At 42.7% G+C, this 26,998-nt stretch overlaps 1 protein-coding gene across 6 annotated transcripts in view; it reads left to right on the top strand.

Moving 5' to 3' along the window:
* The window catches only part of EEF1D (eukaryotic translation elongation factor 1 delta), a 420,646-nt gene that overhangs the window by 391,062 nt on the left and 2,586 nt on the right, over positions 1-26,998 (top strand). For 2 of the 6 annotated variants that reach the window (XM_050940812.1, XM_050940809.1), the window contains 6 exons: positions 8,836-8,959; positions 11,344-11,415; positions 22,558-22,629; positions 24,935-25,034; positions 25,325-25,428; positions 26,569-26,838. In XM_050940812.1, coding sequence (XP_050796769.1) covers positions 8,840-8,959; positions 11,344-11,415; positions 22,558-22,629; positions 24,935-25,034; positions 25,325-25,428; positions 26,569-26,838 — 738 coding nt within the window. In that variant the 5' untranslated portion in view covers positions 8,836-8,839. Of the gene's footprint in view, positions 1-8,834; positions 8,960-11,343; positions 11,416-22,557; positions 22,630-24,934; positions 25,035-25,324; positions 25,429-26,568; positions 26,839-26,998 lie in introns of those variants that run through there. The other 4 variants (XM_050940811.1, XM_050940807.1, XM_050940806.1 and 1 more) reach the window with 4 other exon arrangements.

Genomic DNA, 26,998 nt, shown 5'->3' with positions numbered 1-26,998 from the left:
CACCAGCAGCGGCAGAAGCAGAGCAGCCTGGCCCCAGCCTGCTCCACTCCGCCAGCTCCCAGCCACAGCACTCCGCTTCCCGCCACAGATGAGTATGGAGGGCGTCCTTTCCCCAACCTCTCAACACTCACCTCTGGCGGGAAGTGAAGCCACGCAGCCCCAGCCTGCTCCACTTTCCTTGCCCCAGCCGTGTCGCTGAGGGGGCGGCTGGGGAAAGGTCCCGCACTCACCTGCCCGGCAGGAAGTGGAGCGCCACGGCTGGGAACTGGCAGAGTGGAGCTGCCTGGGGCTGAGCTGCTCCGCTTCCTGCTGCAGGTGAGTGCAGAGAGGCATCCTTTCCCCAACCTCCATGCACTCGGAGGTGGCGGAGTGGAGTGGGCTGGGGCTGGCTGCTCCGCTTCCTGCCGCTGGTGAGTGCCTGTTGGGGCGGGGAGGGATGGATAGGGATCGGAGCAGTCAGGGGACAGAGGCGTTGAGTAGGGTGTGAGGTCATAGGGGTGTTTAGGGATGGGGGTCTCTGGAGGGCGCAGTCAGGGAACAATGAACGGGGAGGGCCAAAGCAAGTTTGATATAACGTCTCACTTATAATGCGGTGAGATTTTTTGTCTCCCGAGGACTGCGTTATATCGGGGTAGAGGTGTGTAGTAATGCAGACTAAATATTAAACATGTAATAGCAGAATATTAAAAGCCAAGACTATATTCCCCTCTTCCCTGAAGTAGTTGAGAATTGTAACCAGAAGGTGACCTTTAGATGCAGAGCAAGCACTTTCCTGCCGCAGATTCACCTGATACAATCATATGTGACTTTTTAAATGGAAGGCTTTATCTGTTCACTTCCATCCTATATTTTGTTCTTGTTATGATTTAAGAGAACCCAAATCCAATGAGCACCCACCTCCCGTTAATCTAAAACACCTTGTGCATTCACAATACTCGAAGCTCCCACTTCAGTGTCCTTATTGAGCTGTTGCAGTCAGTGCCTTAAAAGTTCAGGTTTATAGACATAACTGTCCTATCCATCTTAGTCAAATGCTGATCTAAGCATGCACTATCCCTGCACTTTCACATTTTGTACACTTCAGATGGTCAAAACTAGGTAAACAGTATAATAAAATTATACAACCCTTGCAAGATTGTAGTTTTATTTTGAACAACACCTGTTTTAAGCAATCACTGGTTGTGAAAAGTCCTAATCCTATTCCTTCTTCAGTCCTAATCTTTTTCAGTATCATCATCCCTTTTCCTTTTCCACCTACTGCCCAATAACCACAATTCAGATTATTTCTTCCTCTGTGGAGGATGCTACTACTTTTCTGCAGATACACTGGAAGCTCCTGTGCAAAACAGTTCCTTGGTGTAAATAGTCAAACACCCCATTCCTTTAAAAGATTTCTTGTAGTAGGTATTGCTATTCAATATTTGTCTTGTGGGGTAGAGACTGCTCCTTTTTTCTGAGTACAAAGGTTAGCATGTAAAATATTTCTAAATCAAAAATCTGGCGCTAAAATAAGTGTGGAGCTACCATGCTTTTACAATGAAAGCATGTAACATGGTCATCTTTACGTTCTAGAGTACTATGTGCACCTGATTAACATTTTAGTCATTTTTATGCAACTCGCATATGTTCTGACTTTGACCTATAATCTGATGTCATCATTGCCTGCTTGGTCACAATGCCAAGGAAGATGTGACAGCATGGCTTATCCTGAGGGCCAGATCATAGAGTTGCTGCTTTATCCCCACATTGCCACCCACTTAATGGGACGCTTTGACTTCGAAAGTAATAAGTAGGATTAATTCTCTATATCTTTGAAACTGGTGGCTTACTGTAGTAAGATGTGTTTTATTAATGTCCATAGGGTAGAGCATCCAGTTAAACTATTTTTTTATGAAATCAGCCTGACTTTAAGGATTTCCAGTTTTGATATTTTAATCAAGAGAAATATATTGTTCGTTTCAGTTGGACAAGAGTTGTTCATTGTCTTCTCTACCAGATGAAAAGTATTGGTTTTTATTTTTAAGCAAAAATAAAACAGGTTCCCCTTAGAAATTGTGATTTTAATACTGTATTTAGGTGTTAGATTTTTTTAATATCAATGTAAAAATCCTCAAAATAATAAGTATAAGTTTAAAATGGCAAAGGCACTTAAATTTGAAAATAGTTTCCCCTTTACTTGTCTGCCGAGTCCTGAAATAGGAATTCTGGTTTATTTTTTCCAACTGTTGGTATCACCATCTGCACCTAATGGAATTTTGGAAAATATTCAGTTTTAAATGTTTCTGATTTGATCACCTATTGCAGAGTGAAATAGAATCTTGAAACTGAGACTGGCAGGTAAGCAAAGAGGGAACTGACTTTTCAGCTACTTAATTTTAAATTGGATTTGTGCATAATTCAACACACTTACTCTTTTACTAATTTACTATCTTGAAATTTGGTAGCTAACCTTTACCTGGATTTCTGAGCACTGCTGTAAATCCTGCAGTTAGGAAAATCTCTCCAATATCATGTTTGATAATTTTGATATCCTGGAAGCTAAATCTGACTTCATAGTGGGTTATAAACAATAGTTAAAGCACAAGACTTTCATGCCAAACAAATGCAACATTTATGCCACTTCCTTTGTATGGGATATTTCAGTTGATTTAAATGTGAAACAATAGCATTTAACAAAATCTAGCTTAAAGTTATAGGCAGATCTTTCTAAAATTGCTGTGTTTAAAATAAGCTTGTCACATATAATGAAGGTTAATATGTATGAACCCTGAGACAGGCTCTTAAAAACTCTTGGCCTTTTCATTTGGCAGTAATTAATTTTTAACTGAAATCCAGTGAGTGTCAAAGTTGTTGGCTCAATATATATTTGAGAGATTCATGGTTTCCAAGAAAGCCGGGAGCCCATTACTAACACACAACCTTACTCTATCTCAGCTAACTTTGTGCAGTTCTGGGAATAGTTTCCTTTGCTCCTCTGCTGGTTGTATAGCAGTCAAGTACAATACAGCATGTCCTATATTGGCAGTGTCTACAAAAAGATCTTCATGAGTAGGGAAACTTTTTTTAAAAAAGCAAGTTTTCCAAAAATACTGGTTTAAGGTTATCTAGTTAGCACACTGGTGGTGCTTGTCGGGTGGTGATTTGGAAAATCCCTCCACTATACCATAAAACTTTGAAAAGGATTGAAGTTTGGCCTACATGACTGACAAGTGTGCCTTACTGTGTAAAATGTGACCTACATGTAGAGCCCTGTGGCTTTAGTTTCTGAGGACTTAATGCAGATCTAACCAGACCAAATGTGAACGTGGACGTAGATAACTTAATTAAAAAGGTGCTTTACAGAGAAATAGATCACATTTGAACTTGGATTAAACATATGGACAACTTAATTCCTTCTCATTGAAATGTGTAAACAATGAAATGGAAAGCGAATTAAATGCCCAAAGCATCATTTCTTAATATATTAATCATGACTGAGTGGTGGGTTTTTATATAAACTTTGCAGTGCTTAAGAAATGGCTCAAATCTAATGTATGCCATTGGCTTGTTTAGTTATGTTGCAACTACATTATTGTGCTTATCTTTTAATGCTGCCACTCTTTGGAAGATGAGGACAAGGAAGCTCCCGTACCCACTGGAAAAAGTCTGGTTGGACAAGCACCAGTATGATGAAGCGGAGAGGCTCCACTATGAAAGAGAAGCCATGTTGGCAGCCTCAGCCACTGAAGAGTGCCAAGAGGTGGAGGCAATGAACAGTGTTTGCCACGATGATCCTGTCGAGGGCGAATTGAAAGACATGAAAAGAGTGAGAAATGGGAAGAAGCAAAAGAAAAGGAAACGCTCTCCAAAAACCAAGAGTTTAGTCTCCAAGGTAGATTTCGTCCTGACTGGTTTATTAGCTGATGGCGTGTGGTATGACAAACCTTTCTTTGATCATGCTGAAAACATGTTCAGAAAGAAACTTGCAGATGACCTGACCCAGAAAGCCCCTGAGACTGAACTGGCTGCTGAGCAGCCAGCATTAGTGTCCTGGTCAGAAGAAGCTGTCCCAGATGTTCATAAGCCAAGGAAGAACCCAGCAGCCTTGCACTGCACCCATGCCAGTCTGATTGCTTGTCACCATGTCATCCAGGATGTCTGGGTCAACAAGTTCAACTTTGATGAGGCAGAGAAGGTGTTTGTTGAAAGGTCTCAATCTTTTGTTCATCCACACTTTCTAGATCTTCCATCGGTACGATGGAACAGTGACTATGGTGATGTTGATCAAAGAACTCCAGATGAAGGGTATATAACAGCTCTATCTACTCCTGCAACCCCTGCTACACCATGCCTGTCAACAGATGTGGTGGTTCATTCTGGTGCCTCTTTTGTTACCAGTTTGCCCAGTCCTGCATGCCAGACAATAAATGGCAAGCCTCAGATATTGAGCTTGCAGGCATTGATTTCGGGAGTGTGGCTGGAGAAACCTATTTATGATGATGCTGAGAAATGCTTCTACGAGAACATGACTGATGGGCATCCTCCAGGGAAGGTGAGACCACAAGAACGAAGCCGTCCAGAAGCCTTGAAGAGCAGCCAAAGGGACAAGAAGGGCCGCAGTCCCGGGAAACGAATGAATTCCCAACATGTGGAGTTCACCACTAACCCTTCCCTTCCTAAAGTTGCTGAGCACCCTCCGCCTACCTGGTATTTCCTGCATAAGGACAGTGAGCATTTGTGGCTTAGTAAACCCACGTACGACAGCGCTGAATCACAATACTATGCATCTGAGGCCTTGAAAATGTCAAGCAGACAAGATAATTCAAGGGTTCCAGAACTCTCACTAGCAAAACCATCTGAACCTGCTTCTCGTGCCGCAAGCGTGCCCTCATCAGAAACTAAGTAGGAAAAGCTTATTCTGGGGTAACACACAAACTTGGAAAATTGGTGGTTCAGGATTGAGCTGAAATAATTGGCATATGTAGAAGGCAAGCTCCCTGTGGGTCTGTAGTGCCAAACGCAACACTGGCGCTATAGATATAACCTCCAGTCATAGAGCCAAAGTTCCTGTTTAACCTTAATCAGGCTTCACTTTACCGCAGGGTTTTTGAAGAGGGCCCTCCTTTTTTAAGGTAGCTCACTGTTACACTGATGAGTTGTAATTAATCCTCAAACACCCGTAGGAGGTCGGTAGTTAAGTTATTGTCATTTTATTGCTGGAGCCAGACAAGTTCGATAATTTGCTTGAGATCACAGAGAACTGAAGTCAAAGGAGTGGTTAGAACTCTTGATTTGGGAGTTCTGATTCCCAGTCCTGTGCTCAGGCTGCCCATTTCTTGCACAGAGCCTTTAATCCCAAAGTGCTTTACCAGCAGAAAGGTGGAGGAGATGACCGTGTTGTCTAAGCATTGCTTTGGGGGTGGTACTGACCACTTAGCTAGCCCCTCATCATTCTGAGATTCATAAACTGAGTTTTAGGCCAGGTTTAGCAGTAGCTTTTTTTGGGACTAGACCTTTAGAATGAGTATTGTGTTTGCAGTGCATGAGTATTAAAGATCCCATTGCATTCTTCACAAGAGAAGGAATTTGTTCCGGTGGCTTTGACTAAAATTTCCCTAGAGGTTGCTGTATGTAGGTTTTCCACTGGCTTCCCCTGAGAAATGGATGCTTTTTTTGTGTCACTGTATATGTTCAGTTTTTGGAGGAGCTTTGGGATCCTTCAGGATGAAAGATGCCATTTTTCTTGTAAAATAGGCCCAAAGTTTTAATCTGGAGACCGCAGTGCTTCCTCTGAACAATTGAGGGAAGGTAATCTGATAAATCATTTTGTCTAAAAGCGGGTGTTTAAGGGAAGGTGGGACATGTAAGGGAAGGTGAACTAGATTATAACAAATCCAATGAACAAACATTGGAGCTGGGAAGGGAGATGCATTTTTGAAATGTAGAAAAGATCCATAGTTATTGGCCCTGCGATTAGTCTAATTGAAACAGTCTAATTTTGTTTAAAGGCTGGAAATATTTGGAAGCAGCCTGTCTTGGGTGAGTACAGAACAGCATTTTTGTTCCACTGTACATGAAACAATGCAGTTTGTATTTTGATTTTACATAATTGCATTCTACTTGCTGAACCCAACACTTTTCTACCGTTCAGAGGCCACATTACCTTCTGAGCTGTAGCTCTTCAGTGGATTTGTTTAAGAGCCAGTACTTAAGTGCTGTTTTGTAGCCCAGCAATAAATAAATTGCACAGAGAATAAATAGGTCTTCCTTTCTCCTCTCTTTGAGGAGACACTTGTGATCCCTTGAGTTTGAATAGGATTCTCTGTTGCCAGATGGAGTAAGAAGAATCTGTACCCCACACTCTCCCCATGAAATGACAATTGCGTCAGTACAAAATGTAGAGTGTGAGATTTGATATGGCCTGTGCATAATTAGGATTGTGTGTGGTAAACTGGCTGCATGTAGCCTTGTGTATATGGACAGCATTTCTGGCAGTCTCTTGTAGGAATGATGTGAACATTGGGAATGAGTTACAGACTTTGGAGATGTTGTTTTTTTTAGCAGTCTCTCTTGATCCTTCTCTGCCTTTCTGAATGGGTTGGTGTTGATACTGAGATGTTTTTACAACCTTACAGTAGAAAGCATTACTTAGTTAACCAGTGTTGAGATCTGGAGGTGTGTGTTTGGAGGATTTGTAGGGCTTACAAAAGTCTAGGCTGATTCTTGAAGTTATGGTCCTCACCTTAGTGTTTGAGAGGTGTAAACTTTTCCTAAAAGATCTTTAAATGCCCTTTACATAAGCTGATATTCCTTAGTTGCTATGTTCCTGCTTACACTTCCCACAACAGGGCCTTGTAATTGCTGTTACTTCATTGAGGTGCTCCTTTCTTGTCTCTTCTTACCCCCTCAAACTGACCTTTTGTCCTAGGCTCCTGTACTGTGCCCTTGCTTTGAAATAACTGTATGTCCTCCATGTTAGGATCTTGTAATAGCCCCATCCTCATATACCATGAAGTTAAATAGCCTTTGGAAGCTGTTTAGCTGCATGCCCATGTTAAGTTAGCCTCTTTGCCTCTGAATTCATTGTTACCACATACAAAGTAGTAGGTTGGCCTACTTTCATAGCCATTTTAGAACCCCTGTGCATTTTAGAACATCCTCCTTATCCTCCCCACATGGGTTGGAATCTTGTGATTTCTAACTAACACAGAGCACATGCAAAGGATCTCTCCCCAACGGTGTAGCAGTTTAATTTCTAAATGACTACAGGGTTTTCTGAAAATACACTGGTGCAGGTCCATCTTCCACCCCTCCATATGCCATCTTCTGAAATACTTTTTGTGTTCTTGATTTGAAAGGAGACACTCTTCTAGTACCTCCGTTTTGTTTTTGTTTTTGTTTTGTCTGTCATGCCACATACTATTATGGAGTTATCCAGGAGGACTGGGTAATCTCGTTCTGCAGCACACTCAGTGATGCCTTGCCCATCTAGAGAGTCTGAACTGCATTAGATTAACCATGTAAGATAATCTACTCCTGGGGGCATTCTGTGCCAAAAAATGAAAAAATTCTGTGCACTTTATTTTAAAATTCTACAGATTTTATTTGTCAAAATAACTCTATACATAATCAGGCCAATTTCAATTATTTTGGTAATTTGTATCAAAATACCTGTTAGCAAGCATATTTATAACAATATGGACACTCACAAAAATTCCCCCAGGAGTAGAGAGTTAAAGAAATCTCTGTGACAGCCCAGTTCCTGTTTCTCTGCCCCCTTCCCCCACCACACACACCCAGAACCCAGTTTTTGGGGGGCGGGGGGAGGCAGACATCCATAATCTCAGCTGTGGGCCCCTCCCCCCCTTGCCCAGACACCCATCCCCCTCCCCTGCCTAAACTCAGGGATCCAAAGGGAGAAACAGCCTGATGCTTGATCTCAGGCTTGCATGGAGTTTCCTGTGCGCCACCCTCTCCTTCCCTCAGAGCATGCTGGGACCTGCAGCTGCCAGGAACCCTCTAGCTCCCTCCCCCAGTAGTGTCTTCTATGTGCAAGCTGGGCTCTGCAGAGTCCAGTGGTCCCTAGTGGTGACTAGCAGCGCTGCAGCTCATTTCTGTGGTCGAATAGAAATTCTGTGTGCATAGTGTTAATTTCTGCAGAATTCTGCATTGCGCAGTGGTGCAGAATTCCCCCAAAGGTAAAGATGGTTGCTTGGAGTAGCGCAGTTCTGATTCAGATGTGGGCAGGACTGAAATCTTTGATAGTATGCAATAGAACTGTGTGCTCAGCTTGCTCCCCATTACTGTTTGAACACTGCTTCCTAACATAGTTGTAATGTGACTAAAACACCGTGTCCTCCACTCTGTGTTGTGCTAAAAGCTATGGTAAGGAGTTTAGTCTATTAGTTACTAAGGTTGATTAAGCATATTTAAAAAAAAAAGTGTACATGAGCGAAAACAGCTGTGATTCTGTCTTTTTTTTAAACCATTGTATTAATTGACTTGTGTGGATTTTTTAGTGTCTGACATTTTGATCTATATATCTTGGAGCTGGCATTTATACAGGGGAAGGTGCAGGCTGTCCAACATGTACAGCCCCTGCTTTCTGCTGTGTTGCTAAATGCAGGTCAGATCAGGCAGACAGGTGGATGGATGATTAGAATGCCCTGCTTTCTTAATAAGATCCCATTTACTTAAAGCTTTTCACCAGAGGGGAAGGACAATAAAGGGCAGAAAGCTCCAATGCATTTCTGTGGGGGAGGGAGGAGGGAAATAAGTGCTATTGCTGATGAACCTGATACAAGCAGCTAACCTTAAATATGCCTAGATGCTCATATTGTCTCTTCCTATTTGCAGAAAAATGGCAGCTGATTTCCTTATGCATGAGAAGATCTGGTTTGATAAATTCAAGTATGACGATGCTGAGAAGAGGTACTATGAACAGATGAACGGGCCAGTTGCCAGTCCTTCATGCCAACAGGTAATGCATATCCTCAATTAGTAAGGAAGTAGTTTTTGCAGAGTGCTAGAGTCTAAGGAGCTCCCAGCACTGATAGCAGGTGAAAGAATGACCCTTCCTACCTGTATGTATTTGTGAAGGTCTGTTAGTAATTCTCCTATTCTGGAGACCAATTTGTAAGAGATCCTTTCTTGGAGACTCAGGTCCTGTCACCAGATTCCCTGTTTGGTTTTCAAAATGTTTTGTTCTGTGGACCACAAATAATTGCTTGAAACCCCTCCAGTGTTCCACAGGCTGTAGTTTAAAATAATAGGGTGTATCTGAAGCTGATTTGCCTGTGTACAAGAAGAGGTTCAACTGTGTGGATGGGGTGAAATAGAAGTGGGGGAAAACCTGGGTTATAGTTTACAACAATTGGTCTTTTCTTAATCCTTCAGGTTACTTGTGCCCTGTACTCATAGGTCACAGACCCTATTTGTGCAGGGCCACAAATAGGGTCTGTGACCTATGAGCGAGCAATTTTATATCCCATTCACAAGATATGAGAACAAATGTTGAGGTAATATGGAAGGGTGGGAAGTTATGCTAAGGACTGACCTATGTGAACCATTACAATATCTAGCAATTTCCTGTTTTTCCAGGGAGCCAGTGTTCAGGAGTGTCCAAGCTGCCTTTTTTGCCAGGCACATCCTGGAGACAGAGTCCATGACGGGAGCATAGTGGTGCTAACACTCCAGAGAGATTGTGACCCACATTTCCTTTCTGGCTTCCCCAGGAGGCTGCAGGGAATGCTGTAGATATTACTTGTCTGCACCAGAGCAGTGGTGGCTATGGTGGGGGAAGATCAGGGAAAACAAACTTCAGGTCCAGCATAAAGTTCTCAGGGTGGCTCATACTTCCATTCCTGAGGTATCTGCACCCCCACAACTGGAGTAAGATTGTAGGGAGCAGTGATGCTCCCATCCTAAAATGTAAAGAATGGTTAACTGCATATGCATTTAATTCCATAGAAAGTGGCTTGAAATCTTAAATGGCTGTTTTGCAAGTGGCAGGGCCAAGCTTTTAAACCAAGGTCGATGCTTTAGTAGCTTCTAGTCATGTTCTGCTGAATTTCTGCTGGCTATGCTACCATAGCGGTAGCACAAAGCTCTGTACAGCATTTATTCGAAGGGCAGATGTTCCTACAGTAGGTCTACAAAACTTGGAAGTTGTAAGTAAAACATTAAAGCAGATTCTAAAGCACAGCTGTGTTCTGTGTAGTAAAAAGGGGAATAATTAGAATATCACATGACATACAGAACTTTCAGTGAAGAAGATAATTTTACCTGCCAGAAGTGGCCTGAAACCCAATTGACTGAAACTTAGAGTTTGTTACAACACTCCCTTCCTAGTAAGGTTTAGGAGACTTCAGTAAACTTTTTTTTTTAATTTGCATCAAATTTGGAAGTGCCATGCTAGTGTGGGATTATTTGGGGCTGATTGGTGTCCAGTGTGAAATGAGTTTTGGTGCTCAGTCCAGTTTCCAGTGGACAGGAGTCCGTGTCGCAGAAACTACAGCTATAATTGGTGCTCTTGTTGTTAGTCTCAGAGAGCCAAGGAGTACCTGGACCCTGGAAACTGAACTCTCGCCCCAGGAGGTGGACCCTCCTGTTTGGGGATGTGGCACATAAATGTGGAAAAGCTAGTGCTGCCACAGCCTGGACCACACCCACTCTTTGAATAGAAGATTTTAGTCTGCCGGACTCTTGCCACTTCTCACCAGCATGAAATTCACACATAGTCTTCCAAGGAAATTAGCTGCCTAGCTAGAGCTCCACTAAAGTGACCTGATAACCTGCCTGAGGGATGGCTATGCCAGCCTGTCAGGAGACCAGAGTGGGGAGAAGGTCTGCAACTGGACACTGTTCTGGAGGCTTAGCATGACGTGACCAATACTAAGGCCACGTCCAGACTAGGTATTAAAATCGATTTTAGATACGCAACTTCAGCTACGGGAATAACGTAGCTGAAGTCGAATTTCTAAAATCGAGGTACTCACCCGTCTGGACAGCGCGGCATCGATGTCCGCGGCTCTCCGTGTCGATTCTGGAACTCCGTTCGGGTTGATGGAGTTCCGGAATCGATGTAAGCACGCTCGGGGATCGATACATCGCGTCCAGACTAGACGCGATATATCGATCCCCGAGCAATCGATTTTAACCCGCCGATGCCGCGGGTTAGTCTGGACGTGCGCTAAGCTGCAGTCATTGCACTCCATGCCTCCAGCTGATGCTTCTTGAAAAGCTGCCTCCAATACTCACTTAATCATTGCTAAAAGAATCCAATCTTCCCCCTCTTAGCTGCCCACAGCAATTTCTCGTGTCTCATTTTACAAAACATCTTGGTTCTTTCTGCGCTGTTTGCAGGAGAACGGAGCCAGCACGATCCTACGCGACATTGCCAGAGCCAGGGAGAATATCCAGAAATCGCTGGCCGGAGTGAGTACCCAAGCTCTCTCACCAGCTGGCTACCTGCAGTCCATTTTTAGCTATGGCGCATCTCACAGATCTCCTCCACTATGACTGATTCCATAGATTGTGTGGCTTCTTATTTTAAGTTAGAGGAGATTGACAAGGTGTGCAGTGCTGTGTACCACCAGACTAGCTCCGTTTCATCAAGAACACCTTCTGTTACCAGAAATGCATGCTGTGTAACTGCTTACCTTGGCACAATGGCTTTAAAATTACAGGCAAATTGCACTGGGGCTAAAATTCAGTGGTGCCTTCAAAGAGCTATGCATTTCTTACTTTTCTCCCAGTGGAATGTTTGAGTTGGTTCCAATGATCTTTTAACTAATGTAACCAATTTAACCATAGTTAAAATACCCCTGCTGAGTGGCATAGGGACAGCATGCATCTGTCAGCAGGGGCATGTTTGTATGCTGGAGTACACTGAACTACCACCTTCTCTTTCCTGTTGGCTTTCAGTTAGGGTATGTGCAAAGAAATGGCATCTTCCATCTACTGTTTCTAGGGTACTCAGCTTGGCTACTAGTTTTAACTCTGAACACTACTATAATAGATTGCTACTATCCCCTGATGGAGCATTTTTTGCTGCTGCTACGTAATCAGTTTGTCACAAAGCTGGCTGTTTTAATCATGGTGATTGTTCAGAACGGAATTTAGATCCCGTATTAAGAGGTGTTGTGCTGACTTATCGCAGGGAGGAGGGATAGTGACCAGGTTCTAATCCAAGATATGCCTCCTGTTTTCTCATCTGTAAAATGGAGGTGATAGTGTCAGCTACTCACAGGAAGGTTGTGAGGACAAATCAATATTTGTAAAACACTGGGATCCGCAGATGGAAGATGCTTAACAAAATTAGAACTATTAGGTGTCTGGCATTGTGTACTGATGACCCAGTAATTCCTCCTGAGGAAGGAACCTAGCTATTGACTTGGAATGCAAAATATGCCTGTTACAAGATGATTAGTGACCAAAATATCTTGGGAAGGTTAACAGGAATGAATGGAACTGCTTTTCCCTTGGTCCTCTCATTGGGCCTGCTGTTTTTGTTGTGTCAAGTTCAGCTGTATAGTTCTGTGTTAGAATAACTGAGATCACTTGCAGGAGTAAAGCTGCTCAGCACAGAATTCTTCGCTTGGAATTTGATGCAAGGACAGCAGGCAAACTGGGAGAAAAAACAAGAGAAAAGGATTAGATTTGCTTTCTAAATTGGTCCTGAAAGCAGGTTCTGAATTTTGGAAGTGGAGAGGGGCAACAACTGATGTTTTAAAAACCTGCTCAGGAGGGTAGTGCTGGGAGTAAATTGTTTGACCATTGATTGAAGAGCTGCTGCTGACTGCTTTTCTTGTGATGCTGCAGTTGCTAACAGCATGGGCAAGCTGGGAAATCTGCATTGAAATAACCTGCAAATTTATAATCTTCCATAATCTGCTTGGTTTTTCAATATAAATCTTTAAATCTAAGATGGAAGACTTGAATACAGTCTAAACATCCTGGACTATGGAGAGTTCAGCCAACAATCAAAGGCAAGCTTTGAAAGCTTTTCAGATAGTAAAAGAAAGTGGAGTGGACTTTGAAGCTGCTTCCTAATGGAGATCAGGCTCAACGTTGATTGTAAATCCTTTTTTCTTTCCCTCCATGCCCCCAGCTTGTAATAAGAATGAGGGCCTGGTGAGAGTGGGCAGGGAGAGGAGGGGGAATCTTGAATCCAAATTTGCCTGACAAATGGAGCTTGCAACTCTGTTCTGAAGGCAGGTTCTCTGTTTGGTGAATGTCCCCTGGTTTCCCGGAGGGCAACCTCAGCCTGATGAACTTTACTTGTGCTGGAATGGGAGTCCTGTTACAGAAGGCTGTTTTATCTAATTGAGGCTTGGATGGGAGGGTGTAGAGGCATCTAGGGTTGGGGCAGCCAAGCACTGTAGCCTCAGAGGTGTGGGAGTCAGGGCAGGAGAGCTAGTGAAGCCAGGGCAGCATCAGAACAAAAGTCTTCTAGGAAGATAGTGTTGTGTGGTCTCTGTGGCAAAGAAGCCAAATAACTTGTTTGTATATTGACTTTCTCATATGCTGGGGCTTTCTGTAGTCTCAGGTCCTGTGTTGATATTTCAACATGGTTGTGGTTTTTGAGAGTGAGAGATTCTAGGGACCTTACGCTCTAGGCATCTTAAGAAGCGGGTTTTCTACCCACGAAAACCCACGCCCAAATAAATCTGCCAGTCTTCAAGGTACCTACCACCAGACTCCCTGTTGTCTCAACAAAAGTGAGTAGGCAGAAAGTGCTTTCAAATGCAGTTAATCTCTGGGAGGATTCCCAAAGGGATGGATTTTAAATCTCAGAATTGTGTAGTGGAGACTCTAAAGAGTATGAAATACATTTAGGACACCAGATTGATCTCGATTAATTATCATGCTTGAATTTGCAGTTAAATGTGGGAAAGTGCTTGAAGTGGGAAAACTCATTGCAGGCTTAACTAAGTAGCTGTTAAGGTGGCTTCATAATAACATAGGAAACCCACAACCATTGTGTCATCCTCAAGATATCTGCACTGCTTACCCAAGCACATGCATATTATTAATGACCTCTCTGTCCCTCCTTGTTCATGATCTCTTGTTGATCTTGTCTTATATTAACTTTGTTAGCTCTTTGTGGCAGACGCTGCAATCTTAATTTTTCTTGTAAAGCACCATGTGCATCTGTAGTGCAACATAATAAATAATTGCTAACATCATCTGTACTGGTGCACAGCTAGGCAGTAAGAGCGGTTGGCCTCCGTTCTTAGACATGCGGGAAGAGCGACAGGTCTGAAATGTCAAATTCCCTAGCTTTTGGTTTCTAAAGGATCATTATAAATTATGGACAGTAACAATACAAGCACCAAAAGTATCTGTACGGAATAGCATAAGTGTGTTACGTTGCTTTATAGCCTGATAACGTGGATTTTGTTCTCATACCTCACAAAACAAACTGGTTTACACTAAATTTGTAGAATGACTTTGGAGGCCTGTTGGTTTTTGTGCTCAGTATCCAGGATTTTGGTGGTGGGAAACAGTCCAAGTATGGGAACTTCAGCTTGATAACCTGAAGATCCAGAGAACTGTTCTCTGGCTCTGGGTAGAGATGGGAAGATGGAAGAAATTCATTTTTCTAGCTCTTTCCTGGTTGCATTTCATGGATCTATTGCAAATAGCAATACTGCAGTTTGACAGTCAGTATCTAGAAATATCGAAATACCGTGCAGTGGATGGAATCTGAGGTAGTGGTTTGCATCTCCCAAAAAGAGTTGTGTTTAAAAAAAAAAAAAGATGCCAGAAACATTTATTTGCACATACCTTTCATTCTGCTTTGCATGGACACATCTGCTTTTCTAATCACTCATTTCAGCCCATCTGTTTGATACTAACACTTCCTTATGTACCTTTAATGCAGGGGTAGGCAACCTATGGCATGAGTGCCAAAGACGGCACGCGAGCTAATTTTCAGTGGCACTCACACTGCTTGGGTCCTGGCCACTGGTCTGAGGGACTCTGCATTTTAATTTAATTTTAAATGAAGCTTCTTAAACATTTAAAAAGCCTTATTGACTTTACATTCAACATAGTTTAGTTATATATTATAGACTTACAGAAAGAGACCTTCTAAAAACATTAAAATATATTACCGGCACGCGAAACCTTAAATTAGAGCGAATGAATGAAGATCGGCACATCACTTCTGAAAGGTTGCTGACCCCTGCTTTAATGTGTACACAAAGAACAGCCTTACAGCTGGACTGCACTGAATCATCAATATTGTGTGTGAAATCAAAGGATTTTTGATTTATTTTGTGATGTGACTATAAAGTATATTGGAAGTCCAGAGAGTAATGGAGGCTTTGGTGCACTTGCTGTGCCAATGTGGAAGACTGTATACAGAGACCGCTAGTGTCTTCAAATACACTCTGCTCTTTTGCAAACCCTGTTTCCCAAAGAGACCATGGAAGGGGCTTTATTATTTGTATTACAGTGGTGTCTAAAGGGCCGAATGAAATCAGGACTACTATGGGCTGAACAGTCTACAGACATACAGTATGATGCAATCCCAGCCCTGAACAACTTTGTTTAAATAGTCAAGACAAAGGTGTTGGAGTTTTCTCAGTTTTACAGATGGGAAACTGAGGCATGGAGGTGAAGCGTCTTGCCCGAGGGGACACAGGAAACCTGACAGAGCAGGGAATTGAACCCAGAGTCTCGGTCTATACTGTAACCATAAAATCATTGTTTGTGGTTAAGGCATTGGACTGGGACCTAAAAGTTCTGGGTTCTATTCCCTGCTCTCCCTCAGACTTAGGCAAGTCACTTAACCTCTCTGTACGTGCATTCCTCATCTGTAAAATGGGATTACTTAACACCCTCTTTTGAGGTAGGATGAGGATGCATTTTAGAAATGTTTGAGGTATCCAGGTAATAGTGTTGTGTTGTTGTAGGTAATCCTATACAGCTGGAATAGGCTGCTCTTGTGTGTGTAAGCCTGACTCTGTTCTTGCAGGCCAAGAACATGACCAGATCTTCCAGAGCATGTGCTCCAACACAGTAGTAAATTAGGAAGACCACCTGGCTGTTAATGTGCATGAGAGTTTACCCCTAAATGGGTTGGGTCTGCCTTCTTGGAAACTGTAGGAAAAAGCGTGCACATTGAGTTCAATGACATCTGTTTATAAACCTGCTTATAAGACCGAACGTGCTGTTGATTAATTAGATAGTGATCCACTGGGGAAGTGGATATCCTTTCTCCACTCCCACCCAAAAAAAAAAAAAAGTGGATGTGTTCTGTTTACAATTGGGGGGTGGGGTTTGGGTCAGCTCCCTACACTAGTGTGATCAAACTTTCTTCACTCTGGGTTGGGCTAGGCTCATATAAAGTGAATCTAAAGTTCTGGATTTTAAACTATCCCAATTTCCTTTCTTCTCCACTAGTTGGTGCTCCTTTATCTGATTTGAAGTGTGTTTACAGAAACAGAATTTTTGACACTTTCCAATCCATTCCCATAATTCATCCCCCCCCTCAATTTTTAATGAATTATTAGGTATCTCAGAATAATATCTGGCAGCAAAATGCATATCGTGTAACTGCTGTCTAGGCCTTGTCCAGCTAATTCCCCTTCATCATAACTTTTCACTCGTTCCGTATTCAAGTTAGTGTAGTGATAACTATTCGTAAGCAGGCAGTTTGTATTACATTGAAGACAGGCAGGGTAGATTCCTGTATTATGTATGTACTTCTCAGAGTAATACTGAGTGGGTCATTTGTTGTGAGATCCACAGTGCTGTTTGGAAAAGGAAGATCTAAGTTTCTGTGTATTCTGCCATGTATGCATTTTCATTCTGTTGCCATTGCATTTCGATTCTGCAGCTGCTTGAGGCTAGAAAGAAAGTTCTGCACTGTCCCTGCATTTTGTAACAGAGGGATGTCTTATTCAGCTTGGTGCGAAGGGTTATCTTTTTAAACTCTTAATTACAAAAGTTTATTCTACTTCAAATATCTGTTAACTGGAAAGGGTCAGATGGTTGAGACCTTGGTAAAGCTACAGGACTGGATTCTACATTCCTCCCTTCATAACTAGGGAAAACTCCTGTGAATTTTTACATGCCTACTTGAGGCTTCTCTAGGCAGGCTGAGATTTCTTCCTTGTGGGATTTTATTAGGCAGACTGCTGTGCTGCTCTTAGCACTCTTAATTTAATGTCCTGTTAAAGCTAAACATTTAACCCCATTGAAATCAGGAACTGAAAACTAAGGTTCCCAGACAGAAGATATCCACGTTTGTAAATGTTACAGATAACATGGTCAAGTGAAAGCAGCAAAGAATCCTGTGGCACCTTATAGACTAACAGACGTTTTGGAGCATGAGCTTTCGTGGGTGAATACCCACTTCGTCAGATGCATGTAGTTCAATCAGGGAGGATGAGGCCCTGTTCTAGCAGTTGAGGTGTGAAAACCAAGGGAGGAGAAACTGGTTTTGTAGTTGGCAAGCCATTCACAGTCTTTGTTTAATCCTGAGCTGATGGTGTCAAATTTGCAGATGAACTGAAGCTCAGCAGTTTCTCTTTGAAGTCTGGTCCTGAAGTTTTTTTGCTGTAGGATGGCCAGGGAGGTTGAAGTGTTCTCCTACAGGTTTTTGTATATTGCCATTCCTAATATCTGATTTGTGTCTGTTTATCCTTTTTTTCCCACAGCATCACTGACTATCCCAAGTCAGTGATGCTGTGGGAACCTTAATCTTTGAATGTCTACCTTTTTTGCATTTGAATTCTCATCCTTAATAGAATCCATTACAGTTTGTTTTTGCCAAGACAAAATCCAATGCAATCTTTTAATCAAAAGTAAGAGGGAAAAACACTTGATTGTACATAGGAATAAACATACTTGACTATGCGTCCCTGAAAACCTGGACTGTCCCTGTCTGTCCGTCAGTCTTCCTGTTCCTGATCTTTGTAACACTGCAGAATGCCCACTTGACAGAACCATGGGCCAGCAGAGGGACTGTTCCAGGCCTACCTGCTGCACTCCTGTGCCCATTTTCCCAGATACATACATTGAGGGGGCACATTTCCCCTCTTAAAAATATATCATTTTAACATTAAATACAAAACTGTTAATCCATCAGCTTTGCAAATGTGAAACAGGAAGTGAACATTAACTTGTTCAATTGCACAGCACTGTTTAATCGCCTACTAGAATACCCAGGTTGCACACGTAACTTTTGTTAACCCACAACTCTCTTTTTCTGGCTTTAGTATTTATATTTGCAACCTTAATGTTGCCTCCATGCAAGTTTTAATTTCCTTGTTTGACAGGAAAAAGGCTGTTGGAGCAAACTTACTCCAGCTTGGTAGAGCTGTACAGTTCCATAACTGTTAAATGTAGCCATGAATAAATAGAGAGAATACAACCTATGGCACAATATAGTACAAAATGTTTGCAATAGGCTTTTATGTCATTTAAATAATTGCTTAACTGCAGTCGCAAAACTTCTTGTAATCACTTCATAATCTTAGAATATTTTCCAAACTCTGACTGTTCCTCAGTTAGGACTCTGTAAAGTTTGAAGTCCGATTATCGATCAGTACAAACATATTGTGAAACATGAAATAAGTAAGTACTCCTCTTCCTTAAACCGCTCATACAACTGAATGACTTTCCCCAAAATGAGTGGTGTCTTGGGTCTGACGTGAGCATAACAATTTTAGCAGAAATGTCCAGCTATCAGTAGGGAAATAGTTAGTTAGTAGGGCTGTCAAGCGATTAAAAAACTAACCATGATTAATCGCACTGTTAATAATAGAATACCATTTATTTAAATTTTTTTGGATGTTTTCTACATTTTCAAATATATTGATTTTAATTACAACACAGATTACAAAGTGTATAGTGCTCACTTCTTATTTTTTGATTAAATATTTGCACTGTAAAAAAACAAAAGAAATACACCTCTATCCCGATATAACGCGACCTGATATAACACAGTAAAGCAGTGCTCCGGAGGGGTGGGGCTGGGCTGCGTACTCCAGCGGATCAAAGCAAGTTCGATATAACACAGTTTCATCTATAGCGTGGTAAAATTTTTTGGCTCCCGAGGGCAGCATTATATCGAGGTAGAGGTGTAGTATTTTTCAATTCACCTCATACAAGTACTGTAGTGCAATCTCTTTATCATGAAAGTTGAACTTACAAATGTAGAATTTATATATTATATATAAAATAAAATAGCTCAAGTTTTACATAGTTTTGTTTGAGTGCAGTTATATAACAAAAAAACCTACATTTGTAACTTACACTTTCAGGAAAAAGATTGTATTACAGTGGTTGTATGAGGTGGATTGAAAAATGCTATTTCTTTTATCATTTTTACAGTGCCAATATTTGTAATAAAAAAAATAAAATGAGCACTGTACACTTTGTATTCTGTAAAAAGAACAGGAGTATTTGTGGCACCTTAGAGACTAAACTTTTTACAGATACAGACTAAGACGGCAGCTACTCTGAAACCTTTGTATTCTGTATTGTAATTGAAATCAATATATTTGAAAATGTAGAAAAACATCCAAAAATATTTAATACATTTAAATTGGTATTCGGTTTAACAGTGTGATGAAAACTGTGCTTAATTGCAATTAGGGTTTTTTAGTTAATCGTGTGAGTTAACGGTGATTAATTGACAGCCCTAACAGTTAGCAATGCTGATATTTAAACTGCCATCTTTAGGTTTCAGTTTTTTACACCTAGGGGCAAATGGAGCAATTGATACTTCTCTGAGCTGTTTCAGATTGTATGTCTACTCAGGAGGACAACACTGTATTTGTTTGTATTTGGCTCCTGTCTTTAAGGTTCTCTTCATAACCGTAAGGGGTAGAAAAATATTTATTTATTTATTTATTTATTTATTTATTTATTAAATAAAACGAACGCATATCTGGAGCCAGAGGTGAATTTTGCAGTGAATTCTGCAGCCGCCAAATTATGGAGCTGTAGTTCAGTGAAAATATCTGAAGAGTGAGTATGTTTTCAAAATGCATCTCGTTCATTATGTTGAATTTGGGATATGTTTCAGACATTGGGCTTTGAAATTTTTTTTTTTTTCAAATTGTGAAAGGTCTACCATGTTCTTAACAAAGATACTGTACCCTCTTTTTAGCAGAACCAGCCAGGGTTATTCTTTAAGGTCTTAATGTACTGTGACCAAAAAAACCAAAAACCGAATGAGCAGCGGTAGCTATATGTTCCTGGTGATAAAGGGCTGTCTATACTGGCACTTTTCAGTGCTAAAACTTTTGTCACTCTGAGGTGTTTTTCCACACCCCTGAACAACAAAAGCTTTAGAGCTGAAAGTGGCAGTGTAGACACAGCCTAAGATGTTAAATCCTCATCCTTGCCTAATCTTTGGGCTTGGCTACACTGGAGAGTTGCAGCGCTGATGGTGGGTTTACAGCGCTGCAACTTAGTAACTGTCCACACCTGCAAGGCACATCCAGCGCTGCAACTCCCTGGCTGCAGCCTTGGCTGTACACCTGGTCTGCTTGGGGTGTAACAATTGCAGCACTGGTGATGCAGCGCTGCTTATCAAGTGTGGCCACCAAAAGTGCTGTTGTTGGCCTCCAGGGTATTAGGAGGTATCCCAGAATTCCTGTCCACAACAAACCAGAAGAATGGCTGAACTCCGAGCTCCCCCGAGCTACTTATCTAAAAAACAAACACAGCTGCTCTTTGCTCCATCGAGCAACGAGCGGAGGCAGGGGAATTGCTTTGGAATGTTCACAGCTGTTTGCTTGAGGAGAGAGGGGAGTCCGTGTTGAGCAGCTGCTTATCTGTTCTGAAGGCTATTTAGGAGTGCATAATTTGCATTTAGTGAATAAGAGAGGGGTGGGGGAAGGGGTCAAAACTTTTAAAATGATTGAAGGTAGGTGCTGTGTATCTTCCAGTCCTTAGAACTTGCAAGGCAGGGAGCTGAGAACAGTGTCAGCTCCAAAAATCCACTCTCTCTGTCTCCCCCACGCTCCCTGTCACACTCCACCCCACCCCCCTGTTTTGAAAAGCACGTTGCAGCCACTTGAATGCTGGGATAGCTGCCCACAATGCACCACTTCCAACAGCGCTGCAAATGTGGCCACACTGCACTGCTGGTAGCTGTCAGTGTGGCCACACTGCAGTGCTTTCCCTACACAGCTATACGACGACGGCTGTAACTCCCAGTGCTGTACAACTGTAAGTGTAGCCATACCCTTTGTTTTCTTGTGCCTGTGACATGGGTAGAGGGGAAGAAAATGGGTTTAAATGATGTATGGAAGAGACTGCTGTCCTTGTTCACTCATTTAATTAAACTAGCTATATTTTGTTCTCAGACCTGTTGGTGTAAATAGAGCAGAAAGAGTTCTAACTGTTGAGGGTTTCAATGAGTTTTAGCCTTGAAAACCTCATGGTTTACTGAGCTGGGCTAGCAGTGGCCTTGTCAAGTGAGTCTGTACTAGGAAATGACCTGGTGCTGACCCTGGTTGTCCTGTATTTGCTAGCAGTTAGTTTTCAACACCAGTTTGGGAAGGTGGGGGGGAAGCCATTGCTGACTTTTGTCATGTGAGCTATTTGCTTAGTGTCGATGTTGCTGCTTTATTCTCTGTAGGAGAGAAATGAGTGTGGTCTCCTGGATTTTGCTTCTGGCTAGGAGCTGGGAACTCCTGAGTTAATCCTGACTGCTGCTGATTCAGTCTGACTTTAAGAAAGTTAGTTAATTTATCTGGGTATGTCTATATGGCATTCAGGAGATGTGATTGCAGTGCGTATAAGCATATCTGAGCTGGCTTGCTAAAAATAACAGTGTAGCTGCAGTGCTACAGGCTAGCTGTCAGAGTATAATCCCACCTGGGACCCAGGGTACGTACTCGGGTGGCTAGCCCATGCTGTCGTGGCTTCACTGCTGTTCTTCATGAGCAAACATGTGTATGCCTGCATATGCTTCAGTCATGCCTTCCGATTGCTGTGTTGACATATCCTCTGTGTCTTGGTTTCCCGTCTGTAAAATGGGGATACTTATCTGTCGTACCAGAGTGCTAAGAGTTAGTTGATTTTTACAATGCTTTAACAATAAAAAATGCCACATAATATAATGATATTTAGCACTTATATAGTGTGCTGTCTTTTATTGTTCTGTAGATAGGGAAATTGTCCCAATCACACTGCAAGTCAAGGTCAGGGCTGGTGATAGAATCCAGACTTCTTGATTCTTTGTCCTGTCACCAAGCGACTGAACCTTCCTGGGAAGTATTAGGATATGTAACTAGAAGCTGGCAATATGAATACCTGGCATATAAACTGTATTTTATCACAGCAGTTCAAGCCAAGGCTGACTAGGAAGATTTAATGTAGTGCTGTTTTCCTCCCCGTCCACTTGAATCTTTCTGTTTAGCAGGTCAATGTTTATGGATGTGGATTCTGTGAAGATATGGCTCACTGTCCTGATGAATGTGAATGGTTTTCCTGCATGCATCTGTGATGCCTCTATTTGAATGCCGACCCTAGCATGAGTGAAATGCTTACGTTCTTTTTCATATTATACTTGTCCTGAATCCCCAAACCTTTCACCGTTACCAGCGCAAGACCATTCTGGATAGCCCCCAAGAAGCCCCACCTGCCCAGTCCAAGAGAAAGTCAGGTCGCCTGACTGTAAGTCCTGTTGGGGATGGGGGACAGCTAACCAGTGATTCTCTTTTTTGTGAATAAACTGGAGGAAGAAACAGCCCCCGTTTGGATAAAAACTTCATGCTGAAATGTATGGGCCCCAGGTGATTGGATGAATTCTTGCAATGCATTTGCTACCAGCGCTATGCTGGACACTCAGGAGTCTGTCCCTAGGCAGACTGTCAGTGTCCACAGTTAGAGGATAGGTCTTAAGGACTCAATAGGTAGGCCTCCCACCTCTGAGCTAAAGGCCCTGGGTTGCAGATCTGCCCCTATATGTCAGAGCCCGTGCCTATCACACGTGGTTTGCCCTTTGGATGAGTCTTGAGTTTTTGGCATCTTGTGCCACCTGGAAGCCACGCTCCAGGGGTCCAGGAGTGGTGGTGATGGTGGGGTTTTCTTCTAAGATCTGCCCATTAACCCAAAGCCTTGTGTCAGAACAGTAATCTTTAGCTGAGGGCTGAATCTGGTGTTCTCCAAAGTGTGCTCCTCTTATAGCTGGAAGGGATTGTATGAAAGATAGACGATGCTCCTCTCTTCTTCTTGCTCCCTTCACAGCAGTCCCAGCCTTTGCTGAACCCCCCCCCCCCCCCCCCCCCAAGCTTGGGAGCCAACCTATAGCAAGGCAGCCACAAGACTGGTTTGTGCAACTTGGTGGGAAAAAAAAAACAAACAATCTGCAGGAGTATCCCTGGTGTCCTGGACACAAGACCATGGGGGATTAATGCAGAGAAGAACACATGGTTCTCATGTTCCCTGAACCCCCCCGGGCGACTATCTAATTCTCTGCAGAGAATTAAAGAATGGCCATACTGGGTCAGACCAATGGCCCATCTAGGCCAATATCCTGTCTTCCACCGGTGGCCAATGCCAGATGCTTCAAAGGGAGTGAACAGAGCAGGGCACTTATCAGGTGACCCATCATTCATTGTGAATGTTGAACAGCACCGATCCCAGTAGACATCCTTGATGGACACCACTATTTACTTCTCTCTATTCTGAAAACTGACCATTTATTCTTACCCTTTGTTTCCTATCTTTTAACCAGTTAGTGATTCATGAAAGAATTGTGTCTCTCTATGCTATGATTGCTTAGTTTGCTTAAGAGCCTTTGGTGAGGGACCTTGTCAAAGGCTTTCTGAAAGTCCAAGTACACTATATCCACAGGATCATCCTTGTCCACATATCTGACCCCCTCAAAGAATTCTAGTAGATTGAGGCAGGATTTCCCTTTACAAAAGCCATGTTGACTTTCCCAACAAATCCTGTTCATGTATGTGTCTGATAATTCTGTTCTTTACTATAGTTTCAACCAATTTGTCTGGTACTGAAGTTAGACTTAACCTGTCTGCAACTGTCAGGATTACCTCTAGAGCCTTTTTTAAAAATTGGCATCACATTAGCTGTTCTCCAGTCATCTGGTACAGAAGCAGATTTAGGCAATAGGTTACATACCACAGTTAATAGTTCTGCAGTTTCATATTTGAATTCCTTCAGAACCCTTGGGTGAATCCCATCTGATCCTGGTGACCAGTTACTATTTAATTTATTAGTTTGTGCCAAAACTTCCTCTGACACCTGAATCTGGGAAACTTTTCAGATTTATTTAAAAAGAATGGCTCAGGTATGGGAATCTCCCTGACATCCTCTGCAACGAAGACAATGCAAATAATTAATTTAGCTTCTCCACAATGGCCTTGTCTTTCTTTAGTGCTCCTTTAGCCCCTCGATCGTCCAGTGGCCCCACTGGTTGTTTGGCAGGCTTCCTCCTCCTGAAAAAAATTGTTCGCTGTTCGTTTGTCTTCTGCTAGTTCTGTGTTCTTATGTTCTATTCCTACCCTTGCCACTGATTTACTGAATGACCTCAACCAAGTCACTTCAGCCATCTGTACCTCAGTTTCCTTATCTGTAATTGGAAGCTCTTTACCTCCTTAGCAGGGGTAAGTGTAAGTAATGTTTGTAAGTTTTTTGAGGTGCACTAGAGCAGCTTTGAAAGATTCTAGAGATGCAAATATTAAGGTAGTCCACAGTTTGGGACTATAGAAATGTGGTGGTCTTCTGAACCTGCCAGCTCCACCAGAAATTCTTTTTCACATTCTGATTTTGGTGTTTAACATTTGCTTTAAAAGGCTTGCGATCAAAAGGGCTCTTTTCTAGCTAGCCTGTAAAATCTCTTCTCCTTTTTCCCAGTGTTGTCTCTGCCTTCCTGCATTAGAGAGGCAGCATGTCTGTCTTAGTCTGAGAACTGAGTGAACAGGCTAGTTTTTCATCTTGGTTTCCCTTGTTGCAGAGTGCAAGCACGACTTCTTCAGCTGGGCCTGCTGGTGACCAAAATGAGCTCGTCACCAGAATAGCTAACCTGGAGGTGGAGAACCAAAATCTCCACAGTGGTAAGTGAGAAATCTCTGGCAAGAAAACACATTGGACTTGGCAGCTAGTGGCAGGCACATCTTGCTGACCGCTCAGTGTAACATGTTGAAGCCCTGTGAATTGTGTGTATTTTGTTGGTGGTTTTGTTAACGTGGGAGTGAGGATTTCTCTTGAGTTGGGATAGATGCAGTTTGCTTGGTAGCCTGCCTAGAGTGAAAGCAAACTCATCCTGACCTGACCAAAGAATAATTGCTGCATCTTCTGCCATGTGTTGAACTAGTAAGATGAGAGTTCTTTCTCCCTTTTCTAGTTGTTGCAGATCTTCAGCTGGCCATCTCCAAGCTGGAAACTCGCCTAAACACACTAGAAAAATGCTCCACCTCTCACCATCCCTCAGCAACGCCGCCAACCCAGGTAATCAACTCCTCAAGGTGCCAAGTCAGTTTAGAATACTTCATGACACCTACTAAGGAGAAGAGAGATCTCTCCACAAGTGTTAGCTAAGGCCTCCCCAGCAGAGCCTTCTAGAGCTGCTCTTTCTTCCTCATCTCAGCCCAAGTGCAGATGCAGAGCATGGATTTTCCTGCTTCAGGCCCAGTGAAGAGGATATGTGATGGGCCAGTTCCTCAGCTGTGACAAATCTGCAGAGGTCCACCAAAATCTGTGATGCTAAGCCAGTAATTTACACTTGTGCATAAATGGGAGCACACTAAGTAAACTAAGCTTCTTGATACCTATTAGGTATATAGCAAGGAGAGACCTATACAGATGGACAGACTTGGGGACCTGTTGGTTCTCAGAAGCCTTGTGAGAATCTTTGCCTCGAGTAGGAGGAAGTAATCTCTCTGGGAGCTGAGTATCCTGTACCCGTTGCATCTTGCCCCAGTTTGGAGGATGCATTGGAGAACTTTAATGGAACTAACTTTTGCCCCTGTGTATTATATTCTACAAATTTTCTTTTAATAGTACCTTCATCAGTATCTGAGGGTATGTCTACACAGCCAAGAAAAACCCTCGGCTGGACTGTGCCTGATGACTCTAGTTCGTGGAACCGTTTCATTGCTGTGAAACGGCCCTGCAGCCTGAGTCCCGTGAGCCCGAGTTGGCTGTACAGGCCAGCCACAGGTTTTTCTTGGCTGAATAGACATACCCTTAAAGTGCCTTCTGGTAGGGCACCGAGCAGTGAGATTAACCTACGTAATGTGGTTCACTCTCTCTTCCCTCCCTTGCCCGCAGGAAGAATTGTTTGTGCGCTGGAGCAATTTCTTTTGGGGGTTATTTTTAAGTGTACATGTTACTATGCCGCTTAGAGAAGGCATCCTGCAGACATGTGCCTGGCACTTAAGCTCTTTTGATATGCTGGGCCCAGGCCATTGAGTGCCTTGAATATAAGCATCAAGCTCCTGGCTGCTTGACTTTGAGCTCATGCCTTTGGATGGTGGCATAGTCTTGTTTTGGCAAGTCAGGTCATAACTGTGATAGGGGGTGGAGTTTGCTGCTTTATTTTACGCTTGGATTTATTTTCTCCCTCTTTTGCCCGTTGCCTCCATGAAGCATGTCACCCCAATGAAGAAGGTGGAATCACCTGCTGCTCCCTCAAAGAAAGTGGAACTCCCTTCTGCTCCACCTGCAAAGAAAGTAGGACCATCCGAGGCTGACGACGAAGATGAGGATGATGACATTGACCTATTTGGCAGTGGGGACGAAGAGGAAGACCAGGAGGCTGCCAAAGTTCGGGAAGAGCGACTACGCCAGTATGCGGAGAAGAAGTCTAAAAAGCCTGGCCTCATTGCCAAGTCTTCCATCCTTCTGGATGTCAAGCCTGTAAGCAGCTTAAGCTATTCCTTACACAACAACTGTTTTGGCTCTAAAGTGGGATGCCTGTCCTGAGATTATGATTGTAACATTGCAGGAGTGTGTGGGTTACATCTAGGGTGACCAGACAGTAAGTGTGAAAAATCGGGACGGGGTGGGGGGTAATATG

Source organism: Gopherus flavomarginatus, chromosome 2 (genome assembly GCF_025201925.1).
Source record: "Gopherus flavomarginatus isolate rGopFla2 chromosome 2, rGopFla2.mat.asm, whole genome shotgun sequence".
Lineage (NCBI taxonomy): Eukaryota > Metazoa > Chordata > Testudines > Testudinidae > Gopherus > Gopherus flavomarginatus.
The sequence above is the reverse complement of the archived record's forward strand: the minus strand, read 5'-3'. Positions and strand labels throughout refer to the sequence as shown.